We start from the raw sequence: 19,328 nt of genomic DNA, 5'->3' as shown, positions 1-19,328 counted from the left end.
CACTGATATTTTTCTATGTCAGTAAATATAGAGCTACATCAGTCACGGTAACTACATAGAACTCTACTGTGGGTGTAGTTTATTCAATTACCTAATGAAGTAAACATAATTTCTTTCCAATTTTTTAATATAAAAAATTGAAAATCCTTGAATTTGTGTAAATTTATTTATTTCCTTAGAATAAATTCCTAAGCAAAGAAGTCTGGGTCCATGAATCTCCACATTCTGATTTTTGATACATACTAACAAACTGTCTTCCAGCAAGGTCCAATGTATGTTCTTGTCAGCACTGTATCTTTTTCCTGCATCCTCACCAGCACACAGTATTAAATACAATCCTTGCTAATCTGACAGGTAAGAAAATATTTTGCTGTTGTTTTAACGTATATTTGTTTACTAAGTGGTTGACCATCTTTTTATTCATCGCTGGTCATTTCTATTTCTTCTTTTATGAATGGAATATAAATATCATTCGACAATTTTTCTTTAGTATTAGGTAGTAACATTTTATCATATATGTTACAAATGTTTTTTTCCAGTTTGTTATGTATCTTAATTTTGTTTGCGGTGTTTTTTGCTACTTACACGGTCTGAATTATCACATAGGCTAACATATCTTTACTTTCTAATTTCTGGTTTTGATGATTACGTCCTTTGCTACTCCTGAGGTTACTGGGGGAAAAAAAAACCCACCTAAATTTGTTCTTACACATGTAAGGTCTTATTTTTTAACATCTACATTTTTAATCCACCTGGAAATAGATTATGTGAAGTTATCTTTAATTTTCTTCTGCAAATAAGAAGCCAATGGTTCAACAGTATTTACTGATTATTCAGTCTTGCTTCGTCAAATGATTGGAAATGCCCACTTATCCTATACTAAATTCTCATATATACTTGGGTCTATTTCTAGTCCACAGGTATATTTCTGTTTCACTGATCTGTTTCTAGTCTAACAACATATAAACATATCTTTTAAGTTTATTTATTTTGAGAGAGAGAAAGTATGCATGCACAAGCAGAAGAGGGACAGAGAAGAAGGACGAGAATCCCAAGCAGGCTCTGTGCTATCAATCCCGTGAACCGTGAGATCATGACCTGAGCCAAAATCAACAGCTGGACATTTAACCAACTGAGCCACCTAGCACACCCAGGTCCCACAACTTTAAAAAAGAAATACCTTTTGTTTTCTTTTCATAGTGTTTTATTTACAGATTTTCTTCATCAAAAAACAAGTAAAAATTCATCAATATCCTGGAAAGTCTTGAATTCTATTTTTTGGGAAGAGCACATTATGGAAACTTTCTTTGTTAGGTAGACCAGTGTTGAATCAAATTCTACTATCACCCGTGTGACTTTACACAAGCTACGTAATTTCTCTGAACCTCCCTTTCTTTATCTGTAAAATGGAAATAATATAAACAGTGCAATGTAAAACACTACAAAGATCAAATGAGATACAGTATTGTTGCCTGACACACAGTACACACTCAAAAAATGATGGTCCAGTTTGGTCATGTTAACCTTCCATGAAATTAAAATTAGTTTTTAATAGTTTGCATCCTACCTGGGATTTCGCAGTAAGTGCAAGAGAATGGTAACCCCCTGCCTCCAGATAGATTACTTCTTTCCCATCGAGACATTTTACACATAGTGGTTGAAGCCTTAAAGAAAAAATATACACACAAATTCAAGTAAAAAGGCTCAGCAAGAATCTTGACCTTTTTCAAATTACAGAGTAAATGCTTTTGAGTAAATTTAATAAACATTTTAAAAGAAAACATTAAAATAAAAATACTGGGGCACCTGAGTGGCTCAGTTGGTTAAGAGGTCAGGGCATGATATCACAGCTCAGGTCATGATCTCACAGTTTGTGGGTCTGAGCCCCACTTCGGGCTCTGTGCTGACAGCTCAGAGCCTGGAGCCTGCTTCAGATTCTGTGTCTCCTTCTCTCTCTGCCCCTCCCATGCTCACGCTCTATCTCTCTCTCAAAAATAAACATAAAAAAACAATTAAAAAATTAAAATACCGAATATATATTCAATTTACTCCTGAATAGTATCAGTAATCTTAGATGGTTTTAATTTAATCTCTGTCAATCAATCACCAATTAACAATCATAATTCAGAATGTTAAGAATCAAAAGACTACTAAATGATTCATTACAGCAGAAACACAATAAAATTTAGGATACAATAAAATACAACCATAGAGGGAACTCTTTTTTTTTTTTTTTTTTTTAATTCCACAGTTGCCTTCACTCTGCTAAGAATAGAGACATTTACATTAATTGGCTGTTTTAGATAATCATTCCATTTATACACCTTCATAAATATCTGATCTGTTAATATCATGAGTTCTTCTTAAAACAACAGTTTTTCCTTGAAACACATGAATGGTTTAATATTGCTATTACAGTTATTTTGGTGGCAACAGAGGAACATCTTTCAAGTAAAAAAAAATTTGTTGGTTCTTTTTTATACATTAAAAATTTGAACTATTCAAGTGTTCCAATGAAATACAATCTTTTTTTTTTTTTATGTTTATTTATTTTTGAGAGAAAGAGAGACATTGCGGGGGGGGGGGGGGGGGGGGGGGGGAAGGGTGGAGACACAGACTCTGAAGCAGGCTCCAGGCTCTGAGCTGTCACTGCAGAGCCCAACGTGGGGCTTGAACTCATGAACCATGAGATTATGACCTGAGCAGAAGTCGGATACTTAACTGACAGAGGCACTCAGGTGCCCCTCAATGAAATACAATCTTATCCCAAACATCCCTTTCTGTTCCAAGATGAATACACATCAAAGAAGAGATGGAAAGGTACACCATGGATACTTAAGTCCTTTACTGTTACGTATAAATTCAAGACTAACATGACAGGTTTGCTGTTGTTTTAAATCCCTATTAATAATATATAATAACCTGGAGCTAGAAAGGACAGGATTTCCTCTGGAGGAAATGGTGATATAGAGACCTTAAAGCCAACTCCTAATAGTAAATACTGGCAGCACTTACCTAGGCAGAACATCACCGTGCCCCAGCTGTCCTTCCTTCCCTTTCCCCCAGGTCCACACCTCCGTTCTCAGAGAAGGCAGGAGTGCATCTGCTTCTCCACTGTACGTAGGGGTCAGAACCACTGTCCGAGTTTTTACCCGTGCAGCTTTTCTTAAGAGCCTGGGGGAAACTGAAAACAAATCAGAGATGAAGTGAGGGAGTAGATGGGTGGGAAAAAAGATACCATTTTGACCAACTCTTGGTTTTCAAAGAAATACACTAACATGGTTTTTGTGAAGGAAATTCTATGGAGATTTAATAGTCAGATGAGTTTGGTAAACGCTGTCTACTACATTCTATCCCCCTGTAGATTCACACACATTAGCATGCTAAAGGCCCTGACAAGTCCTGCAATTAAAACACTTGTTTAAATTTAACTTAGCCCCACTTCCAAGCATTCGGCTACAGAATCCCTTTTTGTATAACATTTAGGTTATATAGAAAGTCTATGTGATATCCTGGGTAACTTGCATTCTAAAGAATATGCTTTACAAAATTCTACACTAAGGCTGACAAATATTTTTCCCATTTCAAAACAGAAATGTCCTTTATTTGTGTAGATGAAAATCTAGGGGCAATGAGAATTAGAAGGCAGGACAATAGAAGTGCTCATTGACACAACAGTGCCATAAGTAAGTGGAAGTGCAAGAAATAGGGCAGAGCAGAAAAGTTTTAGTATAGTCTAGAAACTTTTAGAGCTTTGCCCAAAATAGTGTAAACCAAGGATTGGTAGAGTCCACTGTCTGCTTTGTAAATAAAGTTTTATTGGAATATATAGCCTTGCTCATTTATCTATGTATTATTTATGGATAGTTTTAAGCAACAATGGCAAAGCTGAGTAATTATATAACGCAGACTGTGTGGCCCGCAAATCATACAGTATTTCTTTTTAGCTCTTTACAGAAAAAGTTTACCAACTCCTGGTGTAAACCCAATGCTTCTCAAACTTTAAGGTATACACTAGTCACCTGAGGATCTTGTTATAATGCATATTCTGATTCAACAAGTTTGAAGTTAAGTCTGAGATCCTACATTTCTAACAAATTCCTAGATGCTGCTGTTGTTTCTGGTGCAGGTCACATTTTGAGAAGCCAAAATCTAAATGACTGAGATTCCTGAACCAACTGAGAAACACTGAAGAACCAACTGCTTAACAGTCTTAATATTAGAAGAAGTTTATTGCTAATTGTATCCGAAAATGAAATTTTCTCTTATTGAAGCCTAAAATTATTTCCACTTTTAGGTCAAATACAGTAAATCCCTACTTACCCAATGGCCACATCTGCACCTTCATCTGTCTGGACTATAGGCCCCAACTATGATATAAGGAGGCTATCGCTACATTCAAGAACAATAAAATAAGATTCCTAATAAGGTTCATAAGCAGAAGCAGACATCACACACAAAAAATTAGCTTCTATAGTTACTTCTAAAGCAGAGAAATATGTAACTTTCTTTTAAAACCACCTAAATACCAAAATGAAATAAATTCTGACATTTGAATATGTCAGCTTTAGCAATCTGGAAGGTTACTAATTTATTATAATATAGCACATGATGTCAGCAACATTTTGGATTTACCAAAAGTCAGTTTACAAAACGTGACTATTTCCTTACCTTGGGACAACAACCCAGGGAGGGAGAGTCTTCGGCTGCCTCCCTCTGATTCTTCTTCTCTGATATCCACAAGACTTGAACTTTTCTTTCCTTGCATTGATTCCTGCTTAACCTGTTCTTCTCTGCTATCTTTCAGACCTTCCGGGCCTATGGAACCACTGCCTGCCTGAGTTCCAGGTTCACAAGGGGCCGTACTATAGAAGTTCATAACTTTCTTAAGGGACAAGGCCCCGGCTTCATATGTAGCAGCCACTCTCACACCAACAGCAGATGCACAAGAGACTACTAGGCTGTTTAGGGCTGAGGTGCTTGTGGTTGGTGGGCTGTGAAGATTAGGAACTGCTTCTTCTACAAGAGGCTAAAATATACACACAAAAAAGTATATAAAAATATAATCCCTTATACAATCAGCAATCAGTATAAAGTTTAACCAAAACCATCCATATTTGCAAACATAAGACTCTAAAACAAAGGTCTCTTTATCTTCAACTTAAAGGTATCCCTTCTTGGTACTGGATTTAACTAATACATTATATGGATAGGAATACTCAAAATACAGCTCCTTATCAAAAGTACTTCCTTTTGTTTGAGTGTTGTGGTTTTCCATGCTATTCAAACGTAAGCCCCAGCTGCTTTAATAACATTGAGCACAGAAGCAGAGAGGGGAAGAAAGGTCTGGAAAACATAGCCTTTAATATGAGGTGCACTGTGACAGCCCTGGATATATAAGGGTGATAGGGTTAACAATACATAAAATAAATTTCAAAAATATTATTATTGATGAGTTTCAAGAAAATTTACACAGATTGCTACTAAGAAATACAGAAAAAAATACATTTAAAAAAAGCTTTTCCTAAAATGTTTTATAAATAGTAATTTAGATATAGCATATACAGGCAAAAAAAAAAAAAATGCTATACCTCTGACCTATCTGCCCCCCAACTTCTGTTCTTCAGTTCAAGTCTTTCTGCTGCCTCATGGATGTGTTATTTTCCATGATCCAGGACCTATCTAAGCTGACAGATTACTTTTGCTCTCACTATGATAGAGTAAATGTGGTAGGTTAATAATTAAACATTTGGGACCAATGTTCTTTGTGTTATTCACAGCTGTATTTGAAAGTCAAACTAAAGTTTTCTAATATCTTAGTAAAAGCTCAGTTGAAACTTACTCTGTACACCAGTTAAAACTTACTCAAGCACCATTGTTTACTTAAAGGAAAGTCATTAAACACACAAAAAAGCTTTTGGCTTGTCAGCATAGCTCACAATGAAAAATTTCCCTCTTACGCTGTCAGAAGGTCCCAAAGGGCATATATACACATTCCTCAATTAGTCCTAAATTGAAAGCCAAACACAAACAAAATTTTTAACATCAACTTATGATTCTCTTAAAGGAAATAATTCCTGTTGCCTGCACAGTACTTTAGGTACTCAATACATTTTGCTGAATTAAATACTAAATTCAGAGGAGCAAAGGACTCTTTAAAATAGTCAACAAAATAAACAAATAGACCATATCAAGCAAAAGGTAAATACAAAGCCTATTAATCCCTTGGTGATACAGTTCCCTGATAACTTGCTGAGAAGAACTAAGGTCACTATTTTTACCCTTTGTGTATGAAGGATCGTAAGAGAAACAACGATGGTATTTAGGTGACTATCATAGGGGGTTCTTACCAACAGACCAAGGAAAGTCTACCTTCAATCAACTTTATTGTTCTTACTGGCTCCTCTACTTATATTTAGCAACACATAAAATAAATAAATCAACAAAACAAAAATACATAGCCAGTAATTTTGATGAAAGACATAATTTTAGGAGTCCTGGTCAATCAATAAAATTCAATTGTGAGATATATGCTTCAATGCCAAATATGATTTATTTCACAAAAATGAGATAGTCTTTTGGTTACATCTGGCCATGGGAGAAAAAACCTGTCCTAGCTGTATGATTGCGATACTATTTACAAAAACTGAATTAAATTTAGTATAAACAGACATTGCCAAAATTAGCATAGGCTACAAAAAATTTACATATTTAACAAAATATATCCAAAGGAAAATGCAATTTCAATAATAATAAAATAAACTGTATACAATTAACTTTTAATGTCAAATTTAATAAATTAGCAGAACGACTTCTAAAAAGTCAAAGTCCAAATTTTTTATAAGCATGTTCAAGTCTAAGAATGTTTCTGTTTAGATTTTAATAATACCTTTCTCTAAACAGCTTAATTAAAAAAAAAATCGATATCCACAAGATTCAATGAGTAAACTGTGAAATAAAAACTATTTCTAAAAATACCTCTAAGCCATGTTCTTATCCTGACAGAGTAAAGAACACGAATAAACAATCAAGAGGTATGTGTGGTTTCAAAAACCTGAATAAACACCACAGGACAGTTCTTTTATGATTAGAGGTTTCTGTTTTGTTTCATTTTCTTAGAGTTTTGGTAAAAGCAAACCTGAAAGGCTTACACAAAGAGTAAAAAACAAATTATCCTTTTAAAACAATTTGGTTTAATCAGGGAGACTAAAATGTTACTGTATGCTACTGGTAAATAGCTTTCCTCCATTTATAAGTTTTCAAAATGACAGTAGTTTAAATAAGATGAAGAAAATTTTAATGCCCTGTCCCACAACAAAGCCCAGTAAACTGAAAAAAATCCAAACAATATTTAATGCCAGGAGGTTTTAAGTTTGCCTACAACTGAGGGATCTACCACATAGTAATCTTCCCTAATAAAAAAGAAAAGGACTTCTCTCTACAGAATCTGGAGTTAATACAGTACAGGTGAGATGAATCTTTGTTAATATATAGTTATACTAAAAGTATTCAGAGGGGCACGTGGGTGGCTCAGTCGGTTGAGCATCCGACTTTGGCTCAGGCCATGACCTCTCGGTCCGTGAGTTCGAGCCCCACGTTGGGCTCTGTGCTCTGTGCTGACAGCTCGGAGCCTGGAGCCTGGAGCCTGTTTCGGATTCTGTGTCTCCCTCTCTCTCTCTCTCTCTCTCTGACCCTCCCCCATTCATGCTCTCTCTCTGTCCCAAAAATAAATAAACGTTAAAAAAAAAAATTTTAAGTATTCAGAAAAAACAAAACCAAAAACAGTGCCCAGGAGCCCACCAAAATTCAGTATATTTAGCCATGGGAGAAGAAGTACTAGAAAAAAATAAATGAAATTTTGCTACTTATAAAAGAAGCCCAGCATGATATCTTTCAATATCTTAAAGGGCAGAATTTGAACATAAAAAGTAATTCTGAATTAATCCAGGTTTTTCCTTATTTAGGATTGCATGATAAAACAGATTTATAGTCAAACTCAAGCCTTAAGCATTTTAAAGTTGCCAAAAAACAAAGAAACAAACAAAACTTCAGATGGTTTAACTCCAGAAATGCCTTTATATTACAAAATTTAGCAGGTACCTGAGATGGCATTGGCTTTTCGCCGTTCTCTGAGTTCTCTCTTACTGAACGATCTGACAGTGTTTGCACGTATTCATTTACTGCTTGAGTATCAGGGTACGATGGTGTATTTCTGGCAGAAGAAATTTCAGTTGTTCCCATGATGTCTTGTTGGGAGGAAATGGCATCACCTCTCGTGGCGTCGGTAGCAACAGGCACATCATTTTCTACAAGCGTATTCTCAAATACTTCTCCCTGGTTGTCCAGGGTTTCAGTGGAGGGGCTGATGGCAGTGCTGGCCTGGTTTTCTACCTGGGATTCTGAGAGCGTCACACCTAATGGGCAACAATGACTATCTGATATAATCACATGGTCTTCTTTGTCAGTCATAGTAATTAAGAGTTGGCTGCACTGGTTGCATCTTTCTGGGACTGGCTTTAGATCCTGGGAAGGGAGGCACTGTACAAGCGCTAAGCTGTGGAACGCACCACAGGCAACTTGTAGCACCACTCGCCCGGCAAGATGTTCCACCTTTTGTGGCTTTGTCACCGGGAAGGTGGTGGTAATGAGACCCAACTGACAACCGGTACCCCATGCCCAAATCTCTCTGCTTATTGACAATGCCAGAGTGTGCTCCTCACCACATGCCAGCTGCAAAATCCTGACTGCTAGCAAAGAACTGGTCTCAGAATCAGAAATGCTGACAGGATTTGGTTCTGGAACATACTGCTGGTTAGCCACAGCACACTGGCCTGCACAGTTCTCCCCCCACATGTACACTACGCCACTTTCTGTCACTGCTCCATTGTGGAAACTCCCTGATGCCACAGTAACAACATATTGCCCGACCAGGGCATTTTCTAGAATGGGGTTACTCGGACAAATCTCTGCTGGTTCACTTCTCCAGGGAAGAGTCCCAAAGCTGTAGACCTCACCATCTGAAGGTTACAAAAAAAAAAAAAAAAAAAGGAAGGAGTTAGTGAATTAACTAGAAATTTTATCAGCAAACTTCTGGCCCCTCTAGGTTTAACAAAATAGGGTTGTTGCTGATTTTTTTTTTTTTTTAATTTTCAAAAGCACAGTTGTAGAGAATTTGGTTCAAGCATAGAATATTCCACAGGTATTCATCTTCTAACAAATATCACCTTGTAACATTCTGAAAAATAATGAGAATTCTACCAACTGGAGGAGGCTACTTTCAAATGAAAATGAAGGGTTATTATTCCTTTCCTTCAGCCTCATCCTACAAAGTCCTAGAATGGATCCACTATAAGTGGCTACCATTGTAGGCTATTACAGGAGGAGTTTCCAAGTGTTCAAAGACAAAATAATGACCATGATAAGATAAAATGAGCAGAGAATAAAATAGATACATTCACTAACATCTAAAACATTCACTACTATTTGAATAGGTCAGAGCAGCAGAAAATTATGCAGTAGAATAAAAATACTAGAGGTTTATTTTGGCCAAAATTAAGAAATCAGCTTTATACTTCCAGGTCATAAGAAAGCACCAGTGTTAACAAGACATGGTTGTCTTATGTCGTGTAGAATACCATGTATAATTTTAAATATTACACAGAATATACATTGTGTATGATATAGCATTTCTGAGGTGCCATTTGTTTAAAAAGCAAATCTTCACAACAAAACAAAACAAGCAAAAAATCCCCAATAAAACTATGATTAGCTAGCTTTAGAACAAAGGGCAACTGGCTGGCTTTAAAAGTCAAGTAAAGGGGCCCGTGAGTTGGGCACATGAATGATGAGGACTTGTTTCTGTCCAGGTGTGCTATCAAGTCATAATCTCTCTGAAGTATTGTGGTAGTTTAGGGGCATGTGCACATGACCTGTATTACCTAAAAAACTCAAATGGAAATAAAGACTTGGCCGTGGGTTTTGAAAAATACTAAGCCACGCCAACTATCCCTCCTTTTCCATATAACCATAGACTCATCCATTTTTTTTTTAATTAATAAGGAAATAATGAAATAAATTTATACGAGTTTGTTCCCCCACAAAACAGCAATTGAGCTGATGATGAATAAAATGCATTCTTTATCTTGGGCCTATTATACACGGCAAAAATAGCAAATATATTTATACACTCAAGTTAACTCACCAGAACATCTATGTAAGAAAGAACACAAAAGTGGCTAGAGGGAACACATGAGCTTTTATTAGGGAATTTCCAGTTTGGATAAAAAATACTGAGAAAATAAGCTCATTAATTAAGTTCTTTTAAACTTTTCTTCCCAAAAGATACAGCAATACACACTTGCAACAGTTCACCAACTCTTTCAATGATTATCATTCCACTAGAACGAGAAATAGTGCACAGAAATATTTGTATCCTCCCTTTTTTCTACCTGGAGTACCTCAAAAATAGTGATTTAATGAAGTGTCCTCACTGAATTATGAGCTAATAGTCAAACTGAATAGAGACAAAGCAGCTTGAAAATTTCCAGCATTCCATGAGTACCATTTTCTCATCTGGAAAAGATACCACTAGAGATCTTTTTCCCATTTCAAACTACACACTTATGTGAGATGAGATCTTTTTTGTAACTTTGACACTTAAGACTAGGACACTGCTTAAACATGAACAATGACAGGCAATTTATATTTTTTAGATGTTTTCCCTCTGTTGTCCCACTTTTAGGTATGATTCTAGAGGTTTAAAGATCACGTTCATAAAGGATTCCTGAATCTCTTACCGAAGAGTTAATAAAACAAGAGAATTCTACTTGCACATGCTTGAGAACTGTGTATTTTGAAGCCCCTATAGGAGGTATTGAAAACAGTTCATTTTTTTACAATAAGGCTTTTTCCAAATTCTGGCCTAATAATAATATTCTTATTGTATATCATTACAATGAAAGTGATATAATTAAAAATAGGCTAGGGGTGCCAGGGTGGCTCAGTCGGTTAAGTGTCCGACTTTGGCTCAGGTCATGATCTCATGGCTTGTGGGTTTGAGCCCCACATCAGACTCCGTGCTGACAGTCAGAGCCTGGAGCCTGCTCGGGATTCTGTGTCTCCCTCTCTCTCAGCTCCTCCCGCATTCACGCTGTCTCTGTCTCTCAAAAATAAATTAAAAAGTTAAAAAAAAGAAAAAAAGAGGCTAGAAAGAATTCCATGTGTATCCCATAAAATTACCAAGGTCAGATTTAAGCTTTATTTCTTAGAATTTGTTTTCCCTTAGTTCCTACAATGAAAATATCAAAACATTATCAACTACTTAATAAATGCTTATGGAACAGAAATTTATAAATTAGTTGATGGCAGTCCCAGCTCAAACCAAATTTGCCATGATTGAGTTGGTAAACTGCTATCAAAATTAAAGGCAACTCTATAAACTATAACCTATGCTTCTATCTCTTATAGATTTATTTTATTACATGTTTTTATGAGCTGCTGTTTATGTCTAAGAAAAACTGTACTGAGACAAGACAGCCAAGCAGCTTAAAAAGAGGCTTTGGAATCAGACTCTCTGAATTCCAATCCTGACTCTGACACTCCAATAGCTGTGTGGGCTTGTGGAAATTATTTAATCTCCCTAACCTTCAACTTCCTCATCTGCGAAGTGAGGACAACAACACTAGCTACCTCATAAGGTGGTTGTGTGAAAACTCAATCAGGTAAGACACATAAAGTGCTCAGTACAGTGCCTGGCACGCATCACTGTTTAATAAACGTTAGCTATTATTAGCATTATCATTCTGACACATTTAATGAACAAAGGTCCAACAAAAGAGTTTCTGAATGTTTCAAAAGTTAATTTTTCATGTACTTATTGCTATAAAATTTACAAACTATAATTCTCCCTTTTATTCTAGTTACAATGTATCTCAAATTTAAGAACTACTCTGATTTCTGATAAAGGAAGTAAGGACATGTTTTGAAAACAAAAAACGTCTAAGCCCCAACGAACTTCATTAAGAATTCCTGGTATCCAGTAACTCCCTTACCTGACCCAGGTATTGTCCAGTAACTCCCTTACACACACCCAGGTATTGTTAGCATTTCAGTTAGAATTTGTTAAGCCACACTTTTCAATACCTTCAGTCAGAAGAACTCCATGTTTCACTCCCAGGGCTGCTTGAAGAACAGTCTTTCCTCCCCAGCCTGGCAATCTCTCTGGTGCTAAAGAACAGGATCCTGCCTGCCAGACATGGACCAGGCCTCTTTCTTTGGATCCTTCTGCCTCTACTGAGCTACAAACATTAAGAAAAACCACTTAATTGTTCCTGTAATTAAAACTGTATTTTGGGGGGATATTTCATTAGATCTGTACCTTTTACCAGCACAGGTGACTGGGTCAGATGGTTTAGCAACTATTTAATGCTTTGCTTAGGACACAGGGGCAGAAATAAAACAACTGTTTACATAAAACGCTCGAGGACAATCTAAACCCACAAATTACTTAACTGTATCTAAGGAGCAAACAAAATCTGGGCTATTTTTTGAAGTTTTAGATTTAATAGCACAAAATTTTAAGATTCTAACTTCTCAATATATTAAGTCCTTGTTTAGATAGTAAAGTTACAGCATGTCCCAAGTTGGAGTCTTATTTTAAAATTTTAGTTTTTAATGTACTAAAAAGTATCTGGTAAGAAGGAACAGTGATCCATATTTTACGTTACACTGAGTAAGCTCTATAATTGCTATTTGAATTTTTAAGAATCAAATTTATACCAGCAACAGTAAAACTCTGCGTGCTTTACTCATGTTTTAGCCAAAGAATTCTATCCATGTGATGACTCTAGTGCAAAGAACATAAAACACACAACTTCATAATAACAACCATACTATAATTGCCTCCCCTTCTAAGAAAGAGGCGTAATAAAATACCCTACATTTCCTTTACACCAAGTTTCCCTGTCTTGCCACTGATGATACTTTTTCATTTTCTTTTTTTCTAGAACACTAGTGCCAATTTTTTAATGAGGCACAGAAACTTTTGTGGTTTTATTTATTTTATAATACGTAGGGATTTCTCTATTTTTGCTAGGTAATATTCCTCTAAATTATGATTAGGCATAACCATGGTTTTATGAAAGGAAAGCTGCAAACTTAATCCTCCTTTTTAAATATCATCCATGACTAGTTTTCTAGGGATAGAAGATGATTAAAATTAATAAGGCTTTGTCTGAAGATCTAAAATTGTGGGAAAAAATGGCTTCAAAAGCTTTAAGATGATGAAGACACCTCGTGTCTTTTTATAAGCATAAGAAACTAGCAACAAAGCTGATCATTAATCAGCTTTATTTTAGTATCTTTCTCTCTTTACCAATCAACACAAATGTCACTATTCCTACTTATTAACCACGAACAAGAAATTAAACTGAAGAGAAGCTACACATATGTAGAATCGTTTGCGTTTTCCTAGAAGGATAAGGGAGAAGGAAAAAATGGTTTTACCTTCTCTTCTTTGAGTCCATCGGTCAGGGGCAGCAGCACTCCATCACCAAATCATTTCTTTTTTGCAAAAGGCATATAAAGACCTAAATGGCAAAATACAGGTAAGCACAAAGAGCAATGAAAGAATATTTTGCTACTTCGTTTCTCAGATTTAAAAAAAAAAAAAAAAAAAAAGGACAGCCCTCTAACAAGTGCACATTCACTGGGCAATAAATATGCAGTGAAACTATTTCAACTATTTCATATCCCGCCTGCCAAAGTTGAATATCTAGACTGAGCCTGCCCACTGAGCTTATAAAAATGCCTATTGACCACCAAATATGATGTCAAAGGAAGAAAAGACTACCTACGATTAAGATGTACTTTGTCAGGCAACAGGTTTTGGCTTTTAGTATAAAGAAGGAAGTTCAATCTGAAAACTCAGTGTTAAATATTCATTTCATATACATTAAGGTTACTTTTAAAATGCTTCTGGAACACATGAACATGTAAATACCAATTGGGAAAGAATTTCTAAAATCTCTTCAGTAATGTTTCAGACTCAGGTAGTTTTAATTTACATTTTTCAGCAATGCACACACACACAAAAAAAATCACACCATTAAAATTAGTATCTTTTCTATTTATTGGAACTAGCAGTATTTTCCACATATCAACCTCCATTCAAAACCACAGTCCAAAGGGCTGGAAGAAAGAAATTTGGATTTTAAAATATGTTTCAGGGGCACCTGGGTGGCTTAGTCACTCAAGCATCTAACTCCTAATTTCAGGTCAGGTCATGATCTCAAGGTTCATGAGTTCAAGCCCCACATGGGGCTCTGCACTGGTGGTGCAGAGCCTGCTTGAGATTCTCTCACTCTCCCTCTCTCTCTACCCCACCTTTGTTTGCTCTCTATCAAAATAAATTAATTAATTAAAAAAATAAAATAGCTGTTTCAAAATCTGCCATTTAATAGTAAAGAGCTATATGAAAATTATGGCACGAATATCATGACCCATCAGTTTAGAAACTCATTGTTTAATGAAGAGACAGAAAATAAACAAGCAGACAAAAATGCTCAAAGCATTCAACTAAAAATTCACATTTTTAAGGGCACCAAAAAAAAATCATGAAAATATAGGCAATGATGTTTTATTTGTGAGAACCATAAAAATACTCGGGCCAAATGTATGGTTTTTCTGCAAAGGATATGGCATGGTCACTGTAGTCTGAAAACAGCCCACACCAGCAGGAGTGATGTAAGAGCCATCTGTTTACTCCAGGTTGCCTGTGAATTCTTACCGTTTACCATCTGTATATCTGGAGGAAATTACTCTCTACCTAATGCTTATTTTAGAAAGATGGTGAATCATTCAAAGTTGGATGAAGGGTACCATGTAAACAGAACATATACCTGAATAGATTTAATAAATGCTATTAATTTAATAAATATGATGATTAAGTGGTACTATGCCTTGTGTGTGATGATGATTAGCTTTTACTAAAATGTACAGTTCACGGTTTACAGAGAAATTCTGAAGACAGATCTAACCTGTGCTTATCTGTCAGAGATCAAGGAGTAACTAACTGCTCCCTTGATTAAAGTTAAACAGTACCAGGTAAAAAGCAGAGAACTCCTCTGGGAGGGTGTGGAAGTGCACAAGCACACTTTGCCTCCCATCTCTGATTCACTGGATGTAAAGTGGATTTTATCCTACTACCTGACAATCAAAAATGTTGAGAACCTTTTAGCGAAGTGAATAAAACAGTCAACCTTTTTCCTCTTTTAGTGCCACATTTTTTGAATACAAAGATTTCTTAATGTGGTTTTCATCTTATGCCATATTTTTTTTTTACCACCACACATTTTTTTTAAATCCAAATGGAATTAAAACCACAGAAACTGTTCTGAAACTTTCATTATAGTAAATAACTATAAATACTAGGCAATATAAATACTATATATGCTACAGAATAATGGCTCCCAAAGATGTCCACATCCTAATGCCCAGACCTGTGAATAAGTTAGGTTAAGGGCAAAGGGGAATTAAGGTTGCTAATCAGCTGACCTTAAGAGAGGGAGATTACCCTGGTTATCTGCGTGGTTATCACAAACATCCTTAAAAGTGGAAGAGGGAGACAAAAGGAGAAAGAGAGAGAGAAAGAGAGTTGATGAAGGAAACATGTCAGAGATTCTTCACTGCTGGCTTTGAAGAAGGGAAGGTGGGGAGCATAAGCCAAAGAATGGGGGTGGCCTCTAGAAGCTGGAAAAGGCAAGGAAACAGATTCTCTCCATGAGCCCCCAGAAAAGAAAGCAGCCCTGCTGACACCTTGATTTTAGCCCAGCAAGACTGGTGTTACACTTTTAACCTAAGGAGTTGCAAAATAATAAGTCTGTGTTATTTTAAGCCACTAGATTAGTAGCAATTTGTTAAATAAACAGAAAGCTAGCCAATATACTATTTTGTACACATCTTCCTAGATTAGTATTTATAAATCTATCTCACTTTGTTTTAATGGTATTTATTATGTTTGACTTACAAGAAGACAGGTCTGCCTAAGTCTCAAAGACAGCAAAGGGAAAAAGAAATGACTGCTAAGGAAACATAACTAAAAAAAATATTGCAGATAAATGTGGGAAGCTTATGTTATAAAGTTTTACCTTACATACTTAAATTTATATTTAATGGCATTTAGTGGCATTTACCAACTCTATTTAATCTAACATTCTTTCTCAACTGTGTATCCATATAGAGAAAGTAAACCCAAAATTTTTGTTTTTCTAATATTTTTATGATCCCCAATCCAGGAAATCTTTAAGATTTGCCTCAAGCATTCAAATCGCATTTAGATTTTTGTATCCTCTTTCATTGCTTCACATTTTTAATCGTTACAAAATTGTCTAATCATGGGGCTTCTTCTGGGGATATATCTTACCAGGTGAATTTTAAGGTTCTCATTCTACATTCCTTTGAGGAACAGAATCCCTAAACTCTGCTACTTTTCTATTATAGTAACTTTCCTTCATAGGTCTTTATTATATTAAACCAGCTCTGTGTTTGGGCGCCTGGGTGGTTCAGTCAGTTAAGTGTCCGACTTCAGCTCAGGTCATGATCTCATGGGTCGTGGGTTCAAGCCCTGCATTAGGCTCTGTGCTGATAGTGCAGAGCCTGGAGCCTGTTTCAGATTCTGTCTCCCTCTCTCTCTCTGCCCCTCCCCCGCTCACACTCTGTTTCTCTCGCTCGCTCGCTCTCAAAAAGTAAATAAACATTAAAAAAAAAAGAAACTGTGTGTTGTACAGTCAAAAATCCGGGGTCCTCTTTTGCCTTGCACAGCCTTTCCAGAGATCAAAGTCACCTGTAAAATGAGCAAAAGAGACTCTAGCATTCCCTCCAGCTATTAAGTTCTATGAATTACACTACAAAACCAGATTCATTTAAAATTTTTTTTAATGTTTATTTATTCTTGAGAGAGAGACAGAGTACGAACAGGGGAAGAGTAGAGAGAAAGGGAGACACGGAATCCTGAAGCAGGCTCCAGGGTCTGAGCTGTCAGCACAGAGCCCCACGTGGGGCTCAAACTCACAAACTGCGAGATCATGACCTGAGCTGAAATCCAGAGCCAGACACTTAACTGACTGAGGTCACCCAGGTGCCACTAGGAACCTGTAATCTAAAACAACTATCATTTTTGGTGAGAGTCCGCAACTTTTAACTATTTTATACTTCCTTTAGTTTCTTTTATGTACTTTTAACATCAACTTCATCTTGAAGAGTATACTGGAAAGCTGCGTTGCTTACAAGACCTTCTATAAGTGCTTTAACTATGTATTCTAATGGTGATGATTTACATTTGTCTCAAAAGTTTTAAGTCTATTTTATGGTAAACATACTTGCATATAGTGCCCAGATTAATTTTGCAGGGAGTAGCCTGCCTGCAAACACTCACCTGGCTCATCTTCTCACTGGAAGAAGGAAGCCTGAGCGCTTTTAATTTCATAAAAGGCTGCCAACTTGGTAAAAGAGAAAACAGTAAACAAATGAGAGGTCCTTTGTCCTAGAACAACTACGACTTGGTAATATATTAGACGTAAGTGGAGGATAAAGGAGAAGGAGGTATCAAAAATGATTTCTAGGTTCTGCCTTGAACAACTGTGTGTTGGCGGTATCATTTGCCAAAACAGGAAAAGTAAAAAAGATAGGAGTCTGAAGAAGTTTTTTTTTTATGTTCAAGATGGCAGTGAGAAATACTAGAGTACCTATGAAGAGCAGCTGAATATGTGAGTACGGAGTTCAGAAAAAAGGTCTCAGCTATTGATATAAACTTGGGAAGGCATATAGATAATATGTGAAATCAAAGCAATGGATAACAACATCACTGGGTGTGTAATAGGAGAAAGGAAAGGGACAGGACCAACCTGTAAGGAGCTTCTGCATCTACAGATTGGATAGGATGAGGAACTAGCAATGACAACTGAGTGAGAAGTGATCTGAAAGGTGGAAGAAGCATGAGTCTGTGGGCACATAAAAGCAAAGCAGAGTGTTTCCAGGAGGAAGGCCTGGTCGATTAGGTCAATGCAGCTGGGGTCTCAGGTTAAGAACAAAAATCTGTCCAGTGGATATGCCAACACAGATATCACTGTTGAGCATGGTCAAAGTTTCAGTGGTGGCAGGGGACTGAAAACCAGATTGGAGTAGGTTGACTATAAATGGGGGGTGAGAACAAGAAAATTAAGTTCATATAAAGAATTCTTTTGAAAAACTCTGTTGAAATGACAGAGAAATAGAGCAGAAGCTGGAGAAGAATGTGAAGATAAAGGGTGTTTCCTGTATGTGTATGGTTGGGGAGGTAAGAGACAGCTGAACATGTTTACATTGACAATGACACCAATCCCAGATTCAAGAGGACAGAGGGCAGAACCAAAGTCCTGGACAAAATGAAAAGGATGACATCCAGAACACGTTTTGGGACTGATCTTTCACAAGAGGAAGGGCTGACATTTTAATAAGAAAGGAAACAGATATAGATTATAGATACACACATATATTTAACAGATACAGACAGGATTACAGATTCAGTGTTGAGAGAAAAAGCATGTGTAAGTGAGTAGGACTTCCCAGTATATGTGTGCTATCTATTCTAATCTCATTCCCGGCTCCAGTCATTCCATTTCTTTATTTTATCTTGCCATACTATACATTTTCATATACCGCATTAAATCCTTTTAGAAACAAGGCAGAATACAAATTTTAAAAAAATTAATGTGGAACAGAAATGTGCTAGTGGACTATTCTCTCAAATGCAAAGAGAAAATTAAAATCATGTAGGATTCTATTTATTCATCTCTAATAAACTTTATTCTCTGGATAAAGTCCTCTTCCCTTAATGATTTAGTGAAAGATAAATTTATGAGTCATAAGCATATTAACTCTCAAATGCTAAAATTTCAACAACACCACATGTATTTTTTTCATCTATTATGTTCCAGGTATGCCAGTCTAAAATTTCTATGAAAGCCAAAAATATCTTATTCTCTAGGATAGCCCAGCTACTTAACATAGTCCTGATGTATAATACTGTTGGTACTCAATAAATATTTGTAGATAGATTAGGCCCACATAAATAAAGGAGTTCCTGTCCTTAAGGAGTTTACATGCTATCATGTTCTGTCTTTCTGACAAGAATGATGGCTCTCTTTATGGACAGCACCCTGAAAGCATAAAAAAAGCAGCAAAGTTGAGCACTTTCAGTCTTATCCTCATATCTCACTTACTGGTTTAAAATAGGTATATTGATTAAAACTATTGCAATAACTGTAACTACAAGAGTAATGGTACTTGGAGAT

At 36.2% G+C, this 19,328-nt stretch overlaps 1 protein-coding gene across 4 annotated transcripts in view; it reads right to left on the bottom strand.

Annotated features, from left to right (window-relative positions):
- ALS2 (alsin Rho guanine nucleotide exchange factor ALS2) overlaps nt 1-19,328 on the bottom strand; it is a 71,276-nt gene that overhangs the window by 44,425 nt on the left and 7,523 nt on the right. For all 4 annotated transcript variants that reach the window (XM_049615172.1, XM_049615173.1, XM_049615174.1 and 1 more), the window contains exons 2-7: nt 13,504-13,586; nt 12,142-12,296; nt 8,101-9,017; nt 4,672-5,029; nt 3,016-3,184; nt 1,568-1,664 (exon numbers count right to left, since the gene is read on the bottom strand). In XM_049615172.1, the coding sequence (XP_049471129.1) occupies nt 1,568-1,664; nt 3,016-3,184; nt 4,672-5,029; nt 8,101-9,017; nt 12,142-12,296; nt 13,504-13,523 (1,716 nt within the window). In that variant the 5' untranslated portion in view covers nt 13,524-13,586. The remainder of the gene's footprint in view (nt 1-1,567; nt 1,665-3,015; nt 3,185-4,671; nt 5,030-8,100; nt 9,018-12,141; nt 12,297-13,503; nt 13,587-19,328) is intronic.

This window comes from Panthera uncia (genome assembly GCF_023721935.1).
Source record: "Panthera uncia isolate 11264 chromosome C1 unlocalized genomic scaffold, Puncia_PCG_1.0 HiC_scaffold_3, whole genome shotgun sequence".
In the NCBI taxonomy this organism is placed as follows: Eukaryota; Metazoa; Chordata; class Mammalia; order Carnivora; family Felidae; genus Panthera; species Panthera uncia.
The sequence above is the reverse complement of the archived record's forward strand: the minus strand, read 5'-3'. Positions and strand labels throughout refer to the sequence as shown.